Source organism: Macrotis lagotis, chromosome 8 (genome assembly GCF_037893015.1).
Source record: "Macrotis lagotis isolate mMagLag1 chromosome 8, bilby.v1.9.chrom.fasta, whole genome shotgun sequence".
Taxonomy (NCBI): Eukaryota; Metazoa; Chordata; class Mammalia; order Peramelemorphia; family Peramelidae; genus Macrotis; species Macrotis lagotis.
In genome coordinates, this window is record NC_133665.1 from 136079588 (window position 1) to 136105246 (window position 25659).

At 38.8% G+C, this 25659-nt stretch overlaps 1 protein-coding gene across 1 annotated transcript in view; it reads right to left on the reverse strand.

Annotated features, from left to right (window-relative positions):
• Positions 1-25659, reverse strand: part of LOC141496546 (uncharacterized) — a 185268-nt gene that overhangs the window by 142551 nt on the left and 17058 nt on the right. Inside the window, exons 3-4 of the mRNA XM_074199039.1 lie at positions 19599-19671; positions 15836-15980 (exon numbers count right to left, since the gene is read on the reverse strand). Coding sequence (XP_074055140.1) covers positions 15836-15980; positions 19599-19671 — 218 coding nt within the window. The remainder of the gene's footprint in view (positions 1-15835; positions 15981-19598; positions 19672-25659) is intronic.

Here is a 25659-nt window from a genome sequence, read left to right on the forward strand (position 1 = left end):
TTTCCTTAATCCAAAGAGTCTGCAGAGAACTCTGCATCTCTGCTCCCTATCTCTATTCATTTATGCTAGAAAATTCTAGGTTTGGTTTCTGTTCTAAGAGATGAAAAAGGAGTCATACTTTTCTTGGGTCAATAAATCTGACAAAACCATTATTCAAGAGGACTTTTTAAAAAAGAGATAAGAACTATGGGACTTTTGGTAAATCATATTAGTTTGGTTCTCAAAGCTGGATATTGCAGCTTTCCAGAGTATTAATTTCATTTACTGTTGATTTGTCATACACTAATAATGCTGAAGTATTTGCTCATAAATGAGGTCTTATGCCCCACATTTCAATCCTCCCTTTCTAAAGGAGTAATGGAAAGGTCATCTTTAAATCTTAATTACTTCCTTTCTTCACATTCCCCTAGGTAACTTCACCCAGAAGAACATAGAATTTGTTCAGTAACTTTTTAGTCAGTCAGTCTCAACTTCCTGTACCAAAGAATAGGGGCACCTCATAGATTTCAAATTAGAGACTTTAGAGAATATCAAGTTTGACTCCCTCTTTTAGATGAGGAAGCAGATTTGAAGAAAGAAATCTGTTCAGGGTTACACAACTATTAAATGTTTGAGGCAGGATATGCACTCAAAACTTCCTGACTCACTGATATCTTATTGTCTGATCTTGCTATCTCTTATACTTTGTTTCTTCCTTAAGGATATGATTTTTCTCTCATCACATTCAATTTGGATCAATGCATACCATGGAAACATTGTAAAGACTGGCAAATTGCTTTCTGTGGGGGGGGCAGTGAAGTAAGATGGGGGGGGAAATTGTAAAACTCAAACTAAGTAAAATTAAAAAAAAAAAAAAGACTTCCTGACTCTAGTACCACCTCACACCTCTCACACCAAAACAACCATAAAACGAATAATAATCAATGCAGGAGTGGATCAGTGTTGGATGAGACACTGATGCACTGGTGGTGAAGTGGTGAGGATTTTGATACATTTTTCCTATTATGACCTTTTTTTGATTTCTGATTCATCTTCCCTTTTACCTTTAGAAGTTTCTTAATATCTATTGCTTTATCTACTTGGAAAATAAGCTAATACCTAGCCTCTAAGATATTCTTTTGGTCTTTCAGTCTTTCTTGTATTCCAGTAATTTGTTTCTGCCCCCATGTTACTCATTCATGACTGCTCTCCTCTCCTGTCTATTCCACCATTGCCAACATTCCCTCCTACTCCGCGCCGCCCGCCCCCCCCCCCCCAGCTCAGTTAAGGAACTTGAGACCTGAATGCCTGGGTCAGATCCCTGTCTACAGTTAGCTCCTAGGGGAAAAGACTGACTCCAACAAGGTTTCTACTTTCCTATCTCTCAAGCAAAAAAGCCTAAAGGGTAAATATTCTTATGCTAAGGTTCTAAGAACTTTTTTCCCATATTGTTATACTTTCACATGTGCACTTTTATTTGAACTAGTCTTAAAGTCAGTGGCCAGGTAAAGCTTCTCCTCTTCCCCAGGTACTGGCACTACTCTTGTTAAACTCCCAGGGAGACTACAAAGTCTTCAATTCACATCTATAATTGCGGACAGGGAGGGATTTGGGGGGGGGGGGGCATCCATTATGGTTGACAACTTTTTAAAAAAGTAACAAGTATTAAGGCAGAAGATACAAAAAGTTTTTAAAGGATTACATTAATTTATGTGTAAAGTAATACTAGTACCTCCTTCCTCCCCTTCTGGATTTTTCCTGAAGTAGCTCAGTTGCTCTAATTTGCAGAGCAGGATTGCCTTCATATAGGCAAATAACTCTGTAACGATGCATAATACAATTATTTGGAATGACGTTTAAAAATAAAAAACAAATGTACAACCGGCATCCTGAAGGCACTTGTAGAACTTTGGAGATATTTGCCTCCAACATATTAGACTGCTCATCACCTTCACCATTCCAGTTTTTAAATCCTGAGTCAAGTGTCAAAAGAAAAAAACAAAAAAGAAATAATGCTCTTGTTGCCATGCCAGTCTCATCTCTTTTGGGGGCAATTATCACACCCTTTTGACTGAAAAAAGAAACCCAGAACCAAAAGAACCAAAAAGCACAAAACTGTCCATTTAGAAGCATTTGTGGTGGACAATGGAAGGCCCAGATTCATCATACTTCTGCTTGCTGATCCACATCTGCTGGAAGGTGGAAAGAGATACCAGGATGGAGCCTCCTCCAAACCAGACAGATTGTGCTGAGGGCTAGGACTATAATCTCCTCCTTCTTTTCAGCAATGCCTGGGTACATACAATACAGTATTGGCATGGAGATCCTTATGGATATCAACATCACACTTCATGATGGAGTTGAAGGTAGTTTCATGAATTCCACAGGATTCCACACCTAAAAAGAAGAGAGAGCTTTTGAGCAGTAGAACCTTTCATTGCCCATCAGGGAACTCATGGCTCTTTTCCAGAGCAGAGGAGCTAGAGGCAGCAGTGGCCCTGTCCTGCTCGAAGTCTAGGGCAGTGAAGTAAAGTTTCTCCTTGATGCCACACATGATTTACTTCTCGGCTGTGGTAGTGAAACTGTACCCTCTCTTGGTCAGGATCTTCATGAGATAGTCCATCAGATCACGGCCAGCCAGATCCAGATGGAGGAAGACATGAAAAAGGGCATAACCTTCATAGAAGGGCACAGTATGGGCCACACCATCACCAGAGTCCATTACAATGCCAGTGGTATGACCAGAGACACACAGGGACAGCACAGCCTGGATGGCAACTTACATGACTGGAGAGTTGAGAGTTGAAAGTCTCAAATGTAATCTGAGTCATCTTTTCTCTGTTGGTTTGGGGTTCAGGGGAGCTTCTTTGAGAAACAGAAGGTGCTCTTCGAGGTCACATAGAGCTCACTTGTAGAAAGTATGATGCCAAATCTTCTCCAAATCATCGCAGTTGGTGACAATACCATGTTTAATTGGGGGTTAGGGATTTTTTTGTTTCTTTATAGCAAGGCAATGGGGTTAAGTGACATGGCCAAAGTCACACAGCTAGGTAATTATTAAGTATCTGGAGCCGAACTTGAACTCAGGTCCTCCTGACTCCAAGGCTGGTGCTCTATCCACTGTACCAATTAGTAGTTGCCCCCTCTGACAATACCATGCTCAATGGGGTACTTCAGCATCAGAATACCTCTCTTGTTTTGGGTTTCATCCCCCATGTAGCTGTCTTTCTGGACCATAGCCAACATCATGCCCTGATTTCTGGGGCAGCCAGCAATGGAAGGGAAGACAGTCTGAGGGGCATCATCTCCTGCAAAGCCAGTTTCGCACATGCCAGAGTCATTGTCAACAACAAGAGCAGCAGTATCATCATCCATGGTGAATTTTGAGATGGCAAGTTTAAACCCTTATGAAAGAGGTGATGGTGCCACACCTGGAGGCGGGGGGGGGGGGGGAAGGCAAGTGCATACTAGGTAGAAGAGTTCATCGTTCTTTTTCCCATATTATGATAACTTTTATTTCATAAAATTCATATTATAATACTTTGTAATACATGTACCTCATATACTTGAAAACATTATTTTATGAAGTTCATAAGCTCACCAGACTGCCAAGGGTATCCAATATCAAAAAAGTAAAAATAAAAATAAGAACCCCTGTTCTGGGCCTCCCTTGTGGTCAGCTTGATGCTGTTAATCATATCCTGTCCCAGTGTTGTACTACTACTATATTTCCTTCTTGTGGCTAATCTGAATTCATGTTTCTTGGCTTCTGTCTTGTCACTGGACTTCGATGACTCTGGAGGAGATAGGCTGATGCTTTGCCTCATTTAAATTAAATCCAATTAATTTACAAGTCAAGGTATCACCATTCTGGTATCATTGGTCCTCTTTGAGAACAAAGGATGGACAACAACAAAAATTCATGTCTTCTGCTTCTTGGGGGCTAGAGAGGCTTCACAGTGAATCAAAGTAAATTAATTAATTCATAGTATTAAAAATTACTCCATTTGTTGTAATCGATGATTCCCAGTATGGATGGTGTGGTACTGGCAGTGGATGACCTCTGCTTTCATGGTGTTAATTGTCACGTCAAAATTAGCACAAGTGGAAGAGAATTGATCTATTATTGCACCTCAGGTTCAGAGGCTGCACTGAGTGCATAATCATCTGCAAACAAAAAGTCAAGCACCAACTCTCCTACTTTAGTCTTGGCCTGTAGCCTTTTCAAGTCAAATAATTTATCATTAGTGTGTTAACTGAAATTGTTGTCATTTTTGTCTTTATTTAGGACATCACTGAAAACATCAAACATAAAAGTTTAGCAGCACAGGACAGCCTGGTTTCATTCCAGTGGTGACTGAGAAAGCACAAGAAATCACCAATTAACCTATGCAAGCATGTAAGCATGTCTTTGTGAAACTGCTGAACAGTAATGATAGACTTCAGACAACCAAACTGTGCCATTATCTCCCACAAGTCTTCCCAACCAAATTATCAAAATCAGACTGTGAATGTGGTGTACAGACTTCTGCTGTGCTCCTAGCATTTCTAATGGAGTTGTGAGGCAGCAAACATCAAATGAGTCATTCCTTGGTCCTCTGTGAAGCCATAAAGCCACACTGGCTCTCAGATAGACAATCACCTTCAAAGTGAAAGATCAGTCTATTAAGGAATATTCTGGCTAGAACCTCTCTGAAAATGACTAAGAGAAAGAGATATCCCCAACCTCCTCCCAACACTGACACAGACACACACACAAACACACACACACACACACACACACACCCATGAAAGTCATAGGACAATCTATTTCCTTTTCTTTTATAGAGATGGACAATGCAGGGCTCCTTGAATTTCTGGGAGACAAGCTCCTCTTGACATATAACCCAGAAAATTCCAGTCTTTGTAAATGTCTGTTGGAATTGAAGCAGCCCCAGGCCTCTGCCACAAGAGAAGAGATCACTGACATTCAAAACTCTTCTTGGATGTTCAGCTACAGAGGGAGGTACGAAGTCAATGGCTTCAGCACTGGTTGATGATAGCCTATTGAGAGCACTCATTTAAGTTTTCAGCCCTTCTCTCCAAGATCACTATATTTGTATTGGGATATCATGCTGTTGGTCTTGTTCTTATTCTTCCTGATACCAGACCCCAAACTCTATCCACTGTATGACCCATCTGCTGAATCATCATTAGTTGATCTCATGAAAGAAGGAAGTCAAAATTGGGAAGTATTGGTTTGGAACAATTTGAAAGGATACTAGTAAAAAGAAAATTTTAACATAAAGCATCCAGTACCTATGAGCTAATTTTAGGATCTTTAGAATCCTAAAGAAAAAAAAATACTTCCAGTATATACAGATGTATTTATCATTTTCCCCCTGGTTCTGTCATGTAAGAAGTAAATCAGTGGCCCTTTTGCAACATATAATAGGATATAAAAATTATTGTCTTTCCCTGTTGTCAATTTTATGGACTTTTCTCAATAATGGGTTGAATCACAGTCTCATACAAAAGATAATAAAATAATCATCATAAAAGTCAGAGGCAAACAACATGAAAGAACAGATTAAATGTCAATAATTCAGTATATTCAAACAGGAAACTTTTACATAGAAAAATAGAAGTTTTGTGTGTAAGGTGCTTGCATCAGGTAGGTAGGAGTTTGAAACCCTGGAGAACTTCTCAACCAAATCGATGGACAAAGAACTTACAAGCCAGCCCCATTCCATCAATCAAACAGCAAGGGACTCTCAGCAACATCCAGTCTTTTCCCTACTATTAGTAAGACTGGTTAGGCTCCAACTCAACACCAGGACTAGCAGTCAGTAGACTACAGCATTGTTACTTTTTTCAAACTCTCTTCATAAGAAAAAAGAACACTCTTCTCTGTCTCTGCACATGCACATGAATGAACATCCCCTTCCCTGGAATGCTTGGGCCCTCATCTCTCCATGTAGTTAAAATCCCAACCCCATAAGTCCAATTTAATGCCTTCTCCTCCATGAAACTATTTCTCATCTGCCCAAGCATGGAGTGATCATTTCTCTGCAGGTTCTACAGATACTACATGGTGTTAATCTAGTATTCAGCACATACCTGGGGTCATTATTCAGCCTTCCAGGTGCTTATGTACTTCAATTCTCTTCAATTAGACAGAAAGTTTCTTGAAAATACTTTTATAGGGGGCAGCTAGGTGGCACAGAGGACAGAGCACCAGCCCTTGGAGTCAGGAGTACCTGAGTTCAAATCTGACCTCAGACACTTAATAATTGCCTAGCTGTGTGGCCTTGGGCAAGCCACTTAACCCCATTGCCTTGCAAAAAAAAAAAAAAAAAACTAAAAAAAAAAGTAAAAAGAAAATACTTTTATGCTTCTATTTCCTATCCTTCAAGTCACTGGGTTCATACCATTAGAATTATCCTTGACCCCTAACTGCTGTATCAAATCAGATACCAAGTCTCACCAACTCTACTTCACCATATCTCATGTCCACCCCTTTGCCTCTACCCTTAGGGTTCAAGTCTATTGCCTAAATCCATTACAATAACCTCCTAATTGAACTCTGAGCTTCCAATCTCTTTCCAATCTCTAAAAAGCAGACCTGATCATATCATATCTCTCCCCGAAAGTCTTTAGTGGCTCCTGGTCTCTGGTTTAAAGTATCAACATTCACATGGCACTTGGGAAGAGCTTCTGACAAACCTTTCACTGAGCCTCCCAACAACCCTGTGAGACAAATAATTATCCCCATTTTATGGTTGAGGAAACTGAGGTAGACAGCATTTAAGTGATTCATGCAGTATTACAAAGCTAGAATTTTTGCTGCCTGCAGGCCCAGTGCTTTATTCATTGTACCCCTAACTGACTCATCACATCTTAAACCTGCCAGATTAACACTTTTTTTTCCTTTTTTGACACAGATGATGAGTCAGACTCAAAAACATTTTGATGAATAAATCATATAAATCATATAAAGGAGAAATTCAATAAAAAGTATAAATTCATATACCTAGGTTCAAAAAATCAACTTCACACAAATGAGATGGGGAAGGCAAGGTTATTTGTCTGAAAAGGTTTGGGGGGAAGAGTCAAACATGGAATGTGACAGTCAATGAAGCTGAGATCACCCTGGCTACACCAAAAGAGGCCTGGCTTCAAGGAATAAGGAAGTCCTAGTCTCTCTGAGTCCAGTCCTGATCAGATCCCATCTGGAGGTACCCCAGTTTAAAGACACTGATAAGGCAAGCTACAGAGTATTTAGAAGGGTAAAACAGGGTAGCGAAGGACCCAGAGATCAGGTCATATGAGAATGGTATAAAGGAAACAGGAATGCTTAGCCTAGAAAAAAGGGACGAGGGAGATTCAGGGATAAGGTAACTGTCACCAGGTTTTTTTCAAGTCTGTCCTGTGGGAGAGGTAGATGCATGAGGGTAGAGTCATAGGAAGCAGTGAAAGGAGCTCCCTCTACAAACTCCTCCAAGCAGATCTAGAAAAATGCACCTGGCCAAACTCTAATGGGGAAATCCAGAAAAGTCATTTCTCCAACACAACTTGGTATAGGGAGGCAGACAGGGAGATCTGTGTACAGACTAGGAGGAGCCCTCTGTGCAGAGCATTCCAAGGCCAGGGAGAGGCCGTGTGCCAGAGCAAAAGGAGGTCCCAGACCCAAGCTGACCCCATGTGACAGGGACAGGTGTCAACTGCCATGTTTGCTGCCCACTATCCAGGGCAGACTGAGAAGGGGACCTGTACAGGCAGGAGTGCAGGGAATCCCCTTCCTAAGGAGAAAGCCCTGGGCAGTGTATGATTAAAGAAAGACACTGAGAAGACAGCAGCAGCAACAGCAGGGTTTAGGGCTTAAGGAGAGAGCAGGAGCTCACTTGCAACAAGTGGCCTAGCCTACAGAGGAATAACCAGAGGGGGAATTCCCAGGCCAAAGGGTTGCCTAGAATTCTACCTCTCTGGACTTACAGAGCTTTGCAGCTGGCTGACAGGGGCTAGGTCCAGAAGCTTCAACTCTTCCTCGGCACCAAACCCAGGTCCAGAACTTGCAGAAATCAGAATGTGGGGGGTACCAATCAGATTTTGCCTTAGATTAGACCATTCTGGGAGCACTGAAACCTTGCTGGTCCCTGAGGAATAACACAACATCAATACCCCAAGAAAACAGCAACATGACTAGACCAAACCTTCCCTTCAGAAATATGCCAGGGCTCAGCCTTAATAGGCAGGTTAGAAACCAGGAAGTAGACTGGAAAAAAAAGAACAAATCAAAAAATCAGAATCCCACCATAATGAATTATTATGGTGGCAGGGAAAGTCAAGAAAAAATAAAAAGAATGGCTCCAAAACATGCCTTGGAGAAAACATAACTCAGGCACAAACCTAACTAGAATTCCTGGAAGAGATGAATTAAGAGTTTAAAAATAAAAACAGTGCTTTTTGATAAAGTAAGAGTGCTTAAAGAAAATATTGGAAAGGAAATAATAGCTATGGAAGAGATAAGAAACTAATGCTTGCCCAAACAAAAACTCACTGAAAATTAGTCAATAGGCTGAAAAAAAGTTGAAAAATGTGGACAGTATCTTATTGTAAAAACAACTGAACTTGGGAGCAGCTAGGTAGCACAGTGGATAGAACAAAAGCCCTAGAGTCAGGACTGGAGTTCAAATTTGGCCTCAGGCACTTAATATTTACTTGGCTTTGTGACCTTGGACAAATCACAACCCTATTGCCTTGAAAAAAAATAAAAAATGAACAGATAGAAGAGAAAAAAGTGTAAACATCATTGGACTAACTGAACTTCATCTCTAGAAAAAGAGCCTAGTTATTATATTTTCAGAAAGGTCAAAAGAAAACCACCCAGGATCAATGGAATAGAATAGGTATACAATAGTAAATGATCATAGTAATCTAGTGCTTGATAAACCCAAAGATCCAAGTTTTGGGGTCAAGAACTAACCATTTGACCAAAATTCCTGAGAAAATTAGAAAGCAGTTTTGGCAGAAAGTAGCTACATACCAAGAAAAGGTCAAAATGGGTACATGAAAAAAAAGCCCAAATGTACAAAAATATTTATAGCAGCTCTTTTTATAGTAGCAAAGAATTGGAAGCTGAGGAGATCATTATCAACTGGGGGATGGCTGAACAAATTGTGGTATATGAATGCGATGTAGTACTATTCTATAAGAAATCATGAGTGTACAGACATTAGAAAAGCCTGGAACGACTTGCTGAATAAAATGAGCAGAACCAGGATAACACTGTACACATTAGGAGCAACACTGTATGATGATGAATTGATGGACTTGCTCTTTTCAGCAGTATAATAATCAAACTCTAAATCAATTCTAAGGGACTTGTGATGGGGGAAAAAAAAACCCATCCACATCCAGAGAAGGACTATAGAGTCTGAATACAGACAAAAGCATACTATTTTCAATTTTTTTCATTTATCTTATATTTTTTGTCACATGTTGCTTTTTTCTTTTTTTCTGATTCTTCTTTCACAATATGATTAATATGGACATATGTCTAAATATACATAAATAACCTATATTAGATTACTCTGTCTGGGGGAAGGGGGAGCGAAAAGAGATAGAAAATGTGGGACTCGAAACTTTACAAAAAAAGATTGTTGAAAATTATTTTTATATAGTTGGAAAAATACTTCTATATTTAAAAATGGGTACCCAATTTAGACATAAAAGATATCATAAAAAAAATTAGGGGGAGGGCAGAGCCAAGATAGCAGTGTGAGGGAAGGAATTCCCAGAAACTTGTTCCAAAAAATTCCAAAAGCCATCAAATTATGACTCTGGCCAAAATTTAGAGGAGCAGAACCTACAGAAAGTCTGAGTGATACAATTTCCCAGTCCAAAACAACTTAGAAGATCCATGGAAAAGGTCTGTTTCACCAGGACCAGAGGTTGGAAAGAGCCACACTACAGCAGTGCAGCCAGGCCAGAGCAAACCAGCTGCAAGCTTCCAAGAACAGCTGGCCAGCATATGGGTCCTTGGGGACACCTGGGTCTGGTTTCCAGACCTCTTGGCCTAGGGATCACCAAGGATGACTTGAAGGGGTGGTGAGAGAACTTTGCCACACTAGAGTGGGCGTGGAAGTAAAACCAGCATCAACCACAGAGCAACCCTGTGACAGAGCCATCCAGCACTTCCAGAGTGCACAGCTGACAGACAGTAAGGGGATGGGGAGAGACTGCAGAGGTTTCTCTGCTCTTCCTGGGGCAGAACTCTGCTGTTTGCCCAGCAAACTCAGATCCAAGTCACAGTCTGGGCCCCCATACCACCACAGAGGAGCAGATACCCTCCTCCCAGCTCCAGGGCAGAGAGCAGTGCTTGTGGTCATCCACAGACCAGAGCACAGGCAAGAGAGCATTTAGACCCTCTCATAAGACACTGGAGGAATTGAGGACCCTATGGGGTGCCCCCCAAAACCACCTAAAGCCTTGGAAGTGTGGTAAATCAATCCTAGACTGAGAAAATGAACAAACAACAGAAAAAGAAGAATCTGGCCATAGAAAATTACTTTGGTTCCATGGAGGATCAAAACACACACTCAGAAGATGACAAAGTCAAATTTCTGTATCCAAAGCCTCCAAAAGAAATAGGAAATGGGCTCAGGCTTTGGATGAGCTCAGAAAAGACTTTGAAAAATAAGTAAGGGAGATAGAGGAAAAACTGAATAGAGAAATGACAGCGATGCAGGTAAATCATGAAAACCAAGTCATTAGCTTGGTGAAAGAATTACAAAAAAATACTGAAGAAAATAACATGTTAAAAGCCAGTTAAGACCAAATGGAAAAAGTAGTCCAATAGGCCAATGAGGAGAAAAATGCCTTAAAAAGCAGAATTGGCCAGATGTTAAAGGAGATAAAAAAGCTCTCTGACGAAAATAACTGCTTCAAATGCAGAATGGAGCTATAGAAATTTGATGACTTTTCAAGAAATCAAGAAACTAAAAGACTAAAAAATTAGAGAAAAATGTGCATTATCTCATTGGAAAAACAACTGACCTGGAGAACAGATCTAGAAGAGATAATTTAAAAAATTTGGGGCTACCTGAAAGTCATGACCAGGAACAAATTCTAGGCATCATTTTTCAAGAAATAATACAGCAAACTGCCCTGCAATTCTAGAAGCAGAGGGTAAAATAGAAATTGAGGGAATCTACCTATCACCTCCTGAGATTCCCCCCCAAAAAAACCTCCCAGAAATATTATTAGCAAATTCCAAAACTCCCAGGTCAAAGAGAAAATATTACAAGCAACCAGAAAGAAACAATTCAAATATCATGAAGCTATAGTCAGGATAATGGAGTATTTGGCAGAACCTGCATTAAGGATTCGTAGGGCTTGGAATATGATATTATGCAAGGCAAGAGGTTGGACAACAACTGAGAATCAATTACTCAGCAGAACTGAACATCCTCTTTCAGGGGAAAGGATGGGCTTTCAATGAAACAGGCAGGGGACTTTCAAACTTTCCTATTGAAACAACCAGAAGTTTGGTCTCCAAGTATAGGACTCAGGTGAATCATAGAGGGGGTGGTTGAGAAAGACTAACTATGAGAAACTTAATGATACTGAACTGTGTGTATTCCTGGAAGAAGGTACTGATAACTTATATGAACCTTCTCATTTATTAGAACAGTCAGATGGAGCATTTATAGACAAGGCAAAGGAGGAGCTGAATATAATGGCATAATATAGTATAAAGAGGAACCAATGGGTGATAAAGGAATTGCTGAGAGAAAGGAAAAGGAGAGGTGGAATGTTCTAAGAAATTTCACATAAGAGTCAAGAAATGGCTTCTGCAATGGAGTGGAAGGGGAGAAGGTAAGAGGGAATGAGTGAGCCTTCAGTCTCATCAGAAATGACTCAATGAAGAAATAACTTACCCACTCAATAGGGTATACAAATCTGTCTTACTCTAGAGGAAAAAAATGAGAGAAAAGAGATGGGATAAGGGGGATGGGGGGCAGGGGAGGGAGTAGGTAATAGAAGACAGGGAAGATTGTGGGAAAGAGTAGTCAGATAACAACACACTTCTAAGCAGAGTGAAAGGAGAGAGAGAATGGAATAAATGGGAGTGGGAAGGAATAGAATGGAGGTAAATACAGCTATTAATAGCAATTGTGGGAAAAGATATTGAAGCAACTCCTCTGATGGACTTATGATAAAAAAAGGCAACTCATCCCAGAGACAGAGCCAATGGAATCTGAACACAGAATGAAGCACAATTTTTTTTTCTCTCACTTCACTTCTCTTGAAGTTTATCTTTTGGGGGGGGAAGGGGGGGGTTATGTTTACTTTTACAAGATTATTGTAAAAGTATGAAAATAAATAACCCCCCAAAAAAACCCAAATTAGGGGAACGTGGAAAATTTTACCTGTCAGATCTATGGATGAGGGAAGAGTTTATAACCTAAAAAATAAGAGAGTATCAAGGGAAGTAAAATGGATAATTCTGAAGTATAAAAGGTTTTGTATGAACAAAACCAATGCAACCAAGATTAGGAGAACAGAATCAGAGAAAAAATTGTAGTAAATTTCTCTGATAAAGAACTTATTTCTCAAATATATATATATGGAACTGAATCAAATTTATAAAAACAAGAGATGTTCTCCAATTTATAAATGTCAAAGAATATCTGCAGGCAGTTTTCAGATGAAGAAATCAAGGTTATGAAGTTATATGAAAAAATGCTCTAAATCACTCTTAATTAGCAAAATGCAAATTAAAACAATTCTGAGGTACTATCTTAGACTTATCAGATTGGCTAACATGACAGAAAAGGAAAATACAAATACTGGAGAGGATGGGGAAAAATTGGGACACTAATATATTGTTTTGTTTTGTTTTTTTAGATTTTTCAAGGCAATGGGGCCCAAGGCCACACGGCTAGGTAATTATTAAGTGTCTGAGGCCAGATTTGAACTCAGGTACTCCTGACTCCCAGGCCAGTGCTCTATCCACTGCACCACCTAGCCGCCCCACTAATATACTGTAAATGGAGTTCTAAACTGTTCTAAACCATTCTGGAGAATAATTTGGAACTAAGCCCAAAATTCTTTAAGACTATACATACCCTTTGACCCAGAAATACCACCACTAGATTTATATCCCAAAGAAATAAAAAAAAGGACCAATTTGGACAAAAATATTTACAGTAGCTCTTTTTTTTGTGGTGACAAGAATTGGAAATTAAGGGAATTTCCATCAATTGGAGAATGGCTGAACAAGTTGTAGTATATGATTGTGATGAGATTCTATTGTTCTGTAAGAAATGATGGGCAGAATGATTTCAGGAAAAACCTGGGAAGGGAAGTGAACAGTGAACACAATAACAACAATTTTGCAACAACGATCAAATGTGAAAGACTTAATTATCATAATCAATATAAAGATCCAAGTCATTCCAAAGGACTTATGATGAAAAATGTTATTCACTTCTAAGAAAAGAACTGTCAGGTTCTAAGTGCATACTGAAATATACTTTTTTCCACTTTATTTTTCTTGCTTTTATTTTTTACAACATGGTTAATATGGAAATATGTTTTGTATGACTTCACATGTTGATATCATATTGCTTACCTTCTCAATTGGTGAGAAAAGGGCTCAAGAGAAAGAATTTGGAACACAAAATTTTTTATAATGAATGTTAAAAATAAATACAAACGTACATTTTTAAAAGAAAACCATCCCTATCTCTTAAAACCAGAGGACAGAATACACCCCTCACTTGCTGAAAGAAGTTCCAAAATGAAAAGTTCCATAATATCTTAGTCAAAATCCAGCAGAAAAAAGAACTCAAGTATTAAAGAGTCAAATCAATATCACACATGATTTAGCAGATACCACTATATGATATTCCAGAAAGCAAAGGACATATGCTCACAGCCAAGAATGATTTCCCTAGCAAAACTGAGTATAATGCTACAAGGGAAAACACCTTTTAATGAAACAAAAGACTCTTGATGAAAAAGAGAAGAAAGGATGTAAATATTTACATAGCACCTACTCCATGCCAGACACTGTACTATAAGCACTTTTTACAAATATTATTCACTTGATCCTCACAACAACCCAGAAAGTAGAAGTTATTTCTAACCCCATTTTACAAATGAAGAAAATGAGACAATCAGGGAGAAAGTGACTTGCCCACAGTACAGTGTAAGTGTCTAAGACAGAATTTGAACTCAGGTCTTCCTGGTTCCAGGCCTAGCATTCTACCCACTGAGCCACTCACTACCTTCAGAAAGTACCATAAAAACCACAACTGTGAAGAAAATTTGAAGTTCAAACAAAAGAATGAAGAGAAACATAAAAAGGTAGACATGAAGGCATATTGATAAAGGACTCCACCAGGATGGACAGCTTACATTTCAACATCAGGCTTCAGAGAGGAGGCAGTTAGACAAGCCTGGGGAGGGGTCCTATTGTGCCTTGATGATCTTCAGAAGAAAAAAGGGCAATAGAAAGAAGAATAAACAGTAGATGTGAGGAATGACAGGGAAGGAAGGTCACAGAAAAAGATCTCACATAAGCAGAAAATACAGACATCCATACAAAGAGGGAACAGCTGATGTGTGACCCTCACTCTCATCTGACTTGGGCAAAAGAAGGACACACACACACACACACACACACACAGGCATGCACACATTCAAACACCTCCAACACACACAGACATACACATATCAGCACACCACAATGCATGTACACATGTACATTCCAACACACGAGTGCACACATATGTGCACATGCACCCAATCCTGTACAGGTATGTGCTCATCAACATGCACATACATACACCCCCCACGTGTGCACCAGCACAAACATGCATGCACACATAGACATGCATAAGTTAGGTACAGACATGCATTTCACTTAAAAGGGAAAAAAGTAGAGAATTAAAGTGAGGAAAAATTAAAGGAAGCAGTACGAAAACAAACTCTAAGGGATGAGCAAGTATTGGTATTTAAATGTGATAAAATACTCTAGTACTGCCTTCTTGTCAGAGTAATGACCAGTCAGGATTCCAGAGGACTAAGGATGAAATATGTTACTCCTGATATAAAGATGGATGATTTTGGGGGGATGCTAGAATATTTTTCAATTGACAGGTGACCACACACCAGAGTACCCTCCTCCAAAAATCTTATAATCGGTCACCAAAATCATAGAATTACTGAATGACTGAAGTGAAAGGTGCAGTAGAGCTCATCTAGTCTAAGCAACTCATTTGTACAGAGATATCAAGTAGTCTGTCCACTCTGCTGCTAATAAGCCAAAGAACCAGGGCTTGAACCCACAGCTAACTCTTTGTCCAGTATTCTTTCTGTTATGCTACAGTTGCATCACAATTTATCAGAGCCAGAAGGACATATGAATGACTAGAGATCATGAAGCCCAAAAGGTTTATCTTACAGATCAAGAGATCAAGGAACAGAGAGGGAGGAGTAGGCCAAATATTGGACGAAAAGAGATATTAGTCCTGCTTCTGTTGTGAGTTCAATGCATGACTTTGTATAGTAATCTCACTTCTCTGGGCCTTCTATTTCTTCTCTATTAGATAAGGAGTTTGGACCAGAACTTAAGGCTGCTTCTAAATCTAAAATTTTATAATTCTACAAAGTCCCTGACCCCACATCCCATAGCTAATTAGTGGCAGGACTAAAATCGGACAATCTCCCAAAATAGAAGCTAAACAATAGAGAAGAAATAGAAAACTTGAGGATCTCTTAGAGCAAAAGAGGCTGAAGTCAAGATGAGGCTTCTCAAATGAATATAAAGACCCAAAGGAGAGAAGACTAGAAAATCAGCACTCACCAGCTGGGCTGATCTCTGCTTCTCCTGGTTCACACCATTCTTCTCCCATGGAAGGGATGACTTCAGGTGCTCCCTGGCCACCTCCCGTTCTCTCTTCGCCAGCTGAAGTAGCTCTTCCTGGATCATGGTCTGTTCCTGTTCATATCTGTGCCAAGAGAGACTAGTGGATAGATACAACTGCAGAGGCTGTGACTGGCAGGATGCAGTTAGGGACGGTGCACACTGCCATGGGCTAGCAAGGTGGGGATAGGATTTGTCTGGCAACAGAACTCTGTAACTTGGAAGGAGGCCTACAGCCTAAAGCAAGTTTCTAAAAAGGGGGAATTGATTAAAGGAACATTTGGCTCTGGAGGGCAGTTCTGTTTCATTGTTGTCTTTAAACCAGTGAAATGAAAACACACCCTATCCCACTCTGATTCTCCTATCCTCTGGTGTTTGAAAAATAAAAAATGACACTCAGAAAAAAGCCCCAAACACATACCATCTTTTATGACATTATATGCTCTGGGGGGAAAAGTCAATTGCATGTATTACATGAAAAAACATAAATATACCAATGGAAATATCTGAGTTTCAAACCCACATCATTCAGAGAGCAGCACTAAATAGGCCAGACTTCAAAGAATGAAGGTTCCAATCTTTTCCCTTGGCATTATTTTCTTGAGTGTTAGAATATGGGGACTTGAATGTTTCAGATGCCACCAGTACTTTTTACTCAAAAGTTTGACTATTCAAAGTAGGATGAATAGAGACATTAATTCCAGTCTCCGGATTGGAGAGGACCAGAGTTAAGGGATACAGTCCTTGGTATGGTATCACCTAATATAGGAATTAAACCTTTGAACTTGATCCCTACCCTAGGATAATTGGTCTCATTAGTTAGCCAGTCTTCTTAAAGGCCATGCAGAAGAAAAATGAGTCTCCAAACCAAAGGGTCAATCAAAGATTTCTTGTTAAGAAAATCAGCAATGTTCTTAAGCTAATAAAGTACTAGGGGCCAAGCTTTATTCAGCCAGTTACAAGGCACAGTATAAGGTTTTTACATTTAGTCACAATTCAATCCCAACTTCTTCCCTTTTATCCTTCCCTAATTACTATTAGAAAGACATTTAGACATTGCTTGTATCTAACCTTTTAGAGAGCACCAAGCCACTTTAAAAAGTTATTAAAATGGTGATTACTTATGTATAAATGTTTGATTCTCAGCTTTCCCTAAAAAGATGTTTGTTTTTTTATTTCTTTACATAATTCATTTTTTCTATACCAAATGAACACAGTCCTCTGGCATAAACAAGCTCCCAGAATGGCCCAAGTCAAAGACCTATATAAGATTTCCCTCATGAAGGAGGGAAAAGAAGGGGGGGGGGGATCAGTTCTGCCTAGAAGAAAGCAACGTCTCCATAGAAAGAGAAGAACACCCTCCACCTGACAAGAATTTATTAGGCATCTATTAGGTAAAAAACATTGAAAACACAAAGATAAAAGCAAAAAAAAAAACCCCACCCACTCTCATGAAGTTTAAATTCTAATAAGGAAGACAATAAGTATATATAAAATAAATATAAAGAGAATAAATGCAAATAAATACAAGGCAGTGTGGTTTCGAGAAGAAAGATTTCATGTAGCAGTTGATGCTTGAGATGGGTCCTAGACAAAAAGAAAGATTTTGGAAACTAGAGATGAGAAGGGAATGCCTCTAAGACAGAGGGGGGATTTCCGGTGCAAAGACAGAAAAGAAACTGCTGTGTCATATATGAGAAACAAAAAGGCCAGTTTGTAGTACAATGTAGCCAGAAAAATCAGGTGGGCAAGCTTATCAAGGGCTTTAAAACTAAACAAGTATGTTTTCTTTTGTCCTGGAGATAACAGGGAGGCCTTGAGCCTAGTGAGTAGGGGAATACTGCAGGGAGATCTGCACTGAAGCAAATATATTTTGACAGCTGTATGGAAGACAGACTGAGTGAAAGCCACCGGAAGCAGGATGAACAACTAGGAAGCTATTAGGATCATCTAGACAACAGGTGGCAAAGTAAGGAGAGAGAGACTATGAAGGGAGGAATTGAAAGTTTTGGCCACTAACAAGAATGTGGGATGACTAAGAGTGAAGAATGAAGGATAACAATGAGATTCTAAGTCTGAGAAAACTGGAAGAAAGAGGATGCTTTCAACAGAAACAATCAAGTATGAAAGGGGTGGGTTTTGAATGAAAGATAAATTCTGTTCTGTACATGATGTATATGAAATGTCTCTGAAATAATATAGTTATAAATGGCCAAAAGAAAACTATGGACAAAAGTTCAGAGGAAAGACTGGATAGATACTGATCTGCAAATCATTTATCCAGAGATGATAATTAAATGCATGAAAGTTGATGAGGTCACCAGCAGAATATTGTAAGAAGACCCAGGACAAACTTGGGGAACATACACAATTAGAAGGCATATATGTGATGATCTACCAAAGGATACTAAAAAAGAATGATCAGACAAGTAAGAGGAATATCAATAGAGAACAATGTCACGAATTCCCAGAAAGGAAAGAGTATCCAGGAAGAGAAGATGGTAAACCATGTCAAGTGCAGCAGAGAAGTCTAGTGGGATGAGAACATGAAAAGGTAATTAGGAGATACTTGTACCTAGAAAAAACAGTTTCAGGGGAGTGACAAAGTTCAAACCAGGTTTCAAAGAGTTGAGGAATGGGTGAGAGAAAAGGAAGTGGAGGAAAAGAGTGTAGATGGCAGAGGAGGAGAAAACAGCTCGAGGGAATAGTAAGTTTTAGTGAAGGTTTCTTAAGGCCAGGGAATACTTGGGCATGTGTGAAAGTAGTAAGAAAGTATTTAGCAGCTAGGGAAAAATAGAAGATTAGAGAACAGAGGGTAACTGATGGAGCATTCTGCTAAAAAAAAAAAAAGACAGGAGAAGATGGGAACAAGAGCACACACTGAGAAGCTAGCTTTGGAGAAGGACCAACTCTTCACTAGAGACTGGGGAAAGGAGAAAGTAGGTGATGATACCAAGAGATAATGAGATGAAGAGAGGGCAAAAGAAACAAGTTCATCTTAAATGGCCTTCATTTCTTTTTCTCTGTAAAGCATGAGGTGAAGAATTTAGCTGAAAGTAAGGGAGCACAGAGAGATAAATGGAGAGAGGAGGTCTGGGATAGTTGTAAGGAAAGTGAGACAGGGAATCAATGAGGGAAGAATAGCCAAGAATGATGGTCTATGCCTGTAATATGCTGTGGGAAGGTAGACACCAATATCACTCAAGTTCAGGATTTCTGAACTGCAGAAGCACTTAAACTGCCTGGGTATCTATCTACACTAAGTCTGGCACAAAAATGGTGAGTTCTTGGGGTTAGGGAGCTGCCAGGTTGCCAAAGGGCTGAAATGGAGTAGATCAAAGCTTTTGTGATAACAATGTAGTCATGAGTGGTCACTGAACTCCCTGACTGGGAAAGAGAGAGACACTAAGTCTCAAAAAAAAAACAACAATAAAAAAATCAGAAAAGAATAAAAAGGATTGCCCAGTTAGGCCCAATTGGATAATGAATTTATGGTGTACCAGTTAGCATGTTTGCTTGTCTTCCTTCATCTCTATTCAGTAGCACATGGGTAAGAGTAAAGGAGGCAGATGGTAGAAGTAACTCAGGACCAGAGTTTTGCAAGGGATGAGAAATAATAATATGGCAAGAGGAAATAGGATTAAAAAATTATTATTGTCAATAACACTCAGAATAAGGACAAAAAGGGTTTACATGACCTTACCTCCTATACAGATCCTCTTCTGCTTCAGAGGGCTGCCTGCTACTCTGGTTCTCATCTCTGGGGGGTTTAGGGTCTAAAACAGGCAGAACACAAACAGTCTATTATCAAAGAGAACCAACAAATCAATAAAGACACAAAGAAGTACATTAACCACCTCGGGAAGCTCGTGAAAGGGGACTGGGGTGTTAAAATTTCTCTAAACCATCTCCTATCCCATTGACTTCTCTTCTTCCATGTGGCTTGCCAAAAAAGTAGAAATAATCTCTTCAGACTTCCAAAGTCAATATCATGTCTCCAATTTACTAGGAAATATGGATATTTTACTGTTCAAAGTCCAAGAACCTCAGAAACATAATATCGAATTGATCAAATATCTATTATCTGACCAGAAGTTCACATGATGGTTTAGGAAAGGCCTATTCTCCATGAAGGCAAGTTAGAAGATTAGGGTTACATTGTAAACATTCTAGCTTCCTTAACATGGCCCATTACTGATTTATTATCATGTTTTTATCAAAACCTTTCTTGAACCTACTCATATTTTCTGCCCCATATGTAAAATACAGTATGGTCTTTAATTTATCTCTTTCAAGTTTTAAGAGGTAATATCTCACTCTAGAATTCTGAGATTTAGTAAATAAATTTGTGTTTACCCAGAAAAAGGCAGTTTCTATGAGATAAAGAAAATCCTGAAGTTGGAATCAAGGAGACCTAGATTTGAAACTGACTCTGATACACTTACAAGTTCTGTGACCAAGGTTCATTAATCTCAGTAGGTCTTAACTTCCTCACCTATAAAATAAGGACAATAATACTTGTACTATGTAATGTACAAGATTATTGGAGAAAACAGGAATATGAATTATTACTATGTTCACCTTTGTCATCCCTGTGAAAGGTTTCTTGTGACCTCAAACTTAAGGTTTCCCAAACTGAAACCCTAATTTTTTTTTCAGTCTATGTTCATAGGGCAATTCCTTCAACCTACTTGACCACACATTCACTGCCTTCCATTGGACATTCTTCAGTGCCAATAAGGTTCTCTTGATTCTCAACTACTTGGATGACATGAATTATTCCAAAAGTATGTATATTATTATTTTCTATATGGGTAAGATAACATTTGGTTTTGATTTTTATCCTTTAAGGCAACCTGGATACTCAACCTCTAAGGACTTCTTTCCAGAATCAACCACCTTTTAATATACATCCTCAAACTAACTTTCACAGACAGTAAACTGGGTCGCCATGCCCTTAATTGAGAAGGGAAACCTTAGAAGACTCTCTATTGCAATATTGCTAGGTTTCCAACTTCACATGAAATTAACTGTACTAATTTTTAATTCAATAGAAATGGTTTTCATTTCAATTCATAAAATGCAAGATTAACTGATTAAGGAAGGAAACACAGAAACTGGTTTAACTTTGAAATCAATATGTTAAATGTTTTTGTCAATTTCAAAATACAAATTTACATACAGCATTTTTCCTTCATGAATTCTATTAAGAAGCTATGAATGAAGTTCACATCTATTCAGTAAGAAAGCAAAATATTTTGTTACAAGTAAAATAACTAACTCATTCTTCAAGCTGATAAACTTACCAAATGAACAAAATCCTTCCTATTTCTATAAAAGGCACACCTAGTAAACATGGGTCCTTGGCAATCGTCTCTGCCCTCAAAGAACATCAACAATACATGTGCAAAGATAATTACAAAACAAGGTAGCACGTGACAATACATTCTATTATAGTTGATGGTATGTTAAGTGAATGATTTGACTTAACCTCTGGTGGTCCCTTATTGGGTAACGGGCTTCATTTCTGAAGTGGAACTACTTTTGGATACTAATAGCCTAACATAAAACCTGAATTTCCATTACTTGGATTATCAATTCTGGTTCTGCTACATATTAACTGTATGGCCTTGGGCAAGTCATTTGATCTCTTAAGGCCTCTGTAAAATTAAAGACTGGATTGCATACTCTCTTTGATCTTGTCTCCTGCTTCTTACTAAATGGTCAACACTTGGGAAAAATTCATACAACTCTATACCTGTTTGGAAGGAACACAGTAAGGGGTCAATTAGCTAGATTTAATCTAAACTAACTAAAGTGTAAAGAAGTAAAGGATATTGAATGAAAACTGAAATAGAATAAGAAAAATTATTGAGTAATCAAAAGACATAGGTTCTAGTCCAAAGTCTATCAGACTAGATAGCAATTGGAATTAGACTAAATAATCTCCAAGGTCTCTTTCACTCTTAATGTTTTACTAATTTCAGAGTATTTTCTGGTGGCAATAAAATATAAAGGAAAAATAATTTATCCACATAAGCCTGGGAAAGAACTATGGCAGTTGATCTTAGAACACCAGAACTAGGGGATGTGCCACTGACTAGAATGTAATCCTATTACAATTTACCCCATTCTCATGATAAAACAACCAATTGTACTGGCACTGCCCCCTTTGGAGGCTCCAAACACTTAGAGACAAGCAATATGCCTTCAATATTGGAAATGTTATCTTCTCTACTTTTTACAGAAAAAAAATTGAGACAAAATAAAGGTAAGGGATTAGGCCAAAATATATAGAGCCTCTAACTATAAACACAAAAACTGCTCTCTATCCCAACAAAAAGTAGGATCCCACCATACATTTAAAGTCAAAGAATCCTGTTATGAATATTTAAAAAGACCCGTGATCTCATAAATATAGGTATTTCCTCCAATGATATAGGTCACAACCTGCCTATTCTTTTTAACTCTCATTCACATCCTTTAAAAAGTCTACCTGGAGTGCCTTCCTTACTTTCTCCAAATATCTCAAAGGTACTTATCTACTTGTCATCCCTCACTCTTGCCATATGACCAAACTATATTCTCTTCCCATTATGAAATTTGTAGATAATACTGTCTGGTCTTGTTCTTTTTTTAAGAGTTTCTCATTGGTCATATCCTACAGTCTGGCCCCATTCACTATATACCTCTTCATTGCCTCCTATATGATTACTGATATCTAGTTATCTCCACATCTTGTTGCCATATAGCAATATCAATGAAATTTTTGTATTGAAAACACAAGCCTTTATATTCAAGAGAAACTTAAGGTCAACACTGCAAAATGATAAAAAGGAAAAATGTACCCAACAAAGTTGACAACACAAGCTATCCAAATATGTGTTCAACTATGGAGTTTGAACAAAGAACAAGGACTATTACCTTTAATTTGGGGTGGGGCGGGGGGAAGCCTGATATCTTATTGTCTGATCTTGCTATCTCATACTTTCTGTTTCTTCCTTAAGGATATGATTTTTCTCTCATCACATTCAATTTGGATCAATGGAAACAATGTAAAGACTGGCAAATTGCCTTCTGGGGGGGGGGGGTGGGGGAGAGGGAAAATTGTAAAACTCAAAATAAATAAAATCTTTAAGTATCAAAAAAAAACCCCAACTATGTTCAATAGTAGCAGTGGCTAAGTCCTCAATCAGCTCTCTCTTTTCTCCTGTTTCTCTACAGTCTTCCAGTAATCTACCATACCTGTCCTAGGATGCTTTGACTTGCCATCTGAAGAGCCAAATGCAAAAGATGAATGAGAAAATGAAGGAGGAGGTGGTGAAGTATGAAGTGCCGAAGCAGCAGGTGATGAAGTAGATGTCGAAGCAGGAGGTGGTGATGCAGGAGATGGCCGCTGCACCCTTGAAGATGCAGAGGGGTCCTTCATGCGATTAACTACATCTTCAGAGAGCTATGGGGGTAAAAGTAAGGAGGGGGAAAGGAAAAAAGGGAACAGTTAAGGAATAGATATAAGATAACTTCAGTCCACCACAAAGACCTTATCTCCCCAAATAGAGGACAGGCAACACTTTTTTTCTGTTTAACAAAGAGGAGATGGTGTGGTGTTGTCAAAAAAGAAATTCACAAGTTCTTAGAGCAAATGTAGATCAACTAAGAATAAACATTAAAGTTCAATTCTGTTGAACAATCATTTACTAAATTCTCATTCTATTGTGTCTTCTGAAAACTCCATTCTGGTTAAACTGATTTATGTGAGGTCTCTTCAGTTCGCATTTTTTCTATCTTCTGGCACTCACAGAAGCCTTGGGAAGTCACAACTTCTATGGAGCCTATCTCCAGTATTAGGTACTCTTTCTTTCATGCCCCAACTCCCTTAAGGACAAAAAAAAGGCATATTCCTTACTTCTCATCCCTACCTCCAGTCTGTAGTTTTACCATCAACATTTAACAACTCTCCTTGGAGGTTCGTTCACTCATTCATTTCTATCATATGATCCAGAAGTTTACTGTCATTGATTTCCCTTCTTTTCCAAGAAGTCTAGTAACTGGCTCAAAATCCTATCTACCCCAACCCCTGTTCTCAACCTGGGAGATTTCAATAGACTCAATGATGGCTCCTTGAATATTCTGACCTTCCAGGTTAATGCCCTCAAATTTCATGACCTACATTCTCACTTCAAGTCAGTCACCTTCAAATGTGGTTCTCACCATCACTTATAACTGTGCTACATACACCTCCATAATCTTGAACTCTGAAAGTCTTCTTCCTAATCAATACCACCTCCTATACTTCACCACCTCCTATAACTTTCATCTTCCTCTTTACTCACTAAATCTATTTTTTGTTCTCAATGTTACTTCCAGTTCCTTTATCTTTCCCAGATCTCTCAGACATCTCTGCAATAGCCTCTTTTTTACATTCTTCACAAGTTTGGCTCAGTAGTTTTTTCATTAAACAATCATTTAGGGTGGCATAGTGGATAAAGCACCAGCCTTGAAGTCAGGAGTACCTGTGTTCAAATCTAGTCTCAGACACTTAATAATTACCTAGCTGTGTGGCCTTGGGCAAGCCACTTAACACCATTTGCCTTGCAAAAAAACCTAAAAAAAAAAATGTACTTAAACAATCATTTAATGTTTGCCAGAACTGTGCTAGGTGCTAGGAATAAAAAGGAAAAAAACAACACAGTCACTGCCTTCAAGTAGCTTATATTACATTGGGGACCAAGGGGGAAAACAATATGTACAAAACAAAATAAAAAATTATTTCCTATGGTACAGCAACTAGCAACTACAGAGAATTATAAAAATCTTTTAGTTACAAGTGGCATTTGAGCTGAGCTATGAAGGAAGTTAAAGATTCTATGAGCCTGGAATGAGAAGGGAGTACATGCTAGATAGAGGGGAAGACCTGTTCAAAGGCACAGATCCAGAAGAATATAACATGTAGAAGGAACAGAAAATGAGTCAGACTGGAATATACAGCATATGAAGGAAAGTAATGTGTAATAAGACTGAAGAAATGGCTACAGCCTGGGTGCGGAGAGTTTAAAACAGCAAAGAGAGAGGTTTCTATTTTATCTTCATATCTTCAATGGGAGATAGCAGAGCTCCAGAATGGGGAAACTGATGTGTTCACAATTGTGCTTTAGGAATGTCAATTTGGCAGTTATGGAAAAGAGGATTAGACAGGACCAGAGCCTAGTAGCAACTAGAACATTTAGTAGGCTACTGTAATGGTCCAGGAGAAAGGTGATATGAATCTGAAATAAGTTAGCTGCCTTTTTTCATAGGCCAAAGAAAATATTGTGAGAAAGATGATTGTGGAGATAGCACTTGGCTACTGGCTGAATGTGAGGGGTGATAGAGAGAACACTGAAGATTACTCTTGAGAAACTGGGTGATTGAAAAGATTGAGTCTAAGATGTCCATATTAAGATGGAGATTCCACAAAGCAACTGATGATATGGCATTAAGGTTAAGAAGACAGACTAAGATTGAATTCATACATCTGGGAGATGTCTGCAGAGAGATGGTAAGTCCATGAGAGTTGATGAAGTCAACAAGAAAGTACAGAGAGAGGAGCAGGTCAAGAGGAGAGTCTTAGAGTACAACCATTCACAGGATATGAGGCAAGAAAGATTTTCTAACAAACTGAAAACAAGTAGCTAGACAGCTTAAAGGTTTGGCAAGGAACCAGAAATTATAGAACAAAAATAGGTTCAAAGACACACCCAAAGGAAAAAAGAAGGCAAATGGAA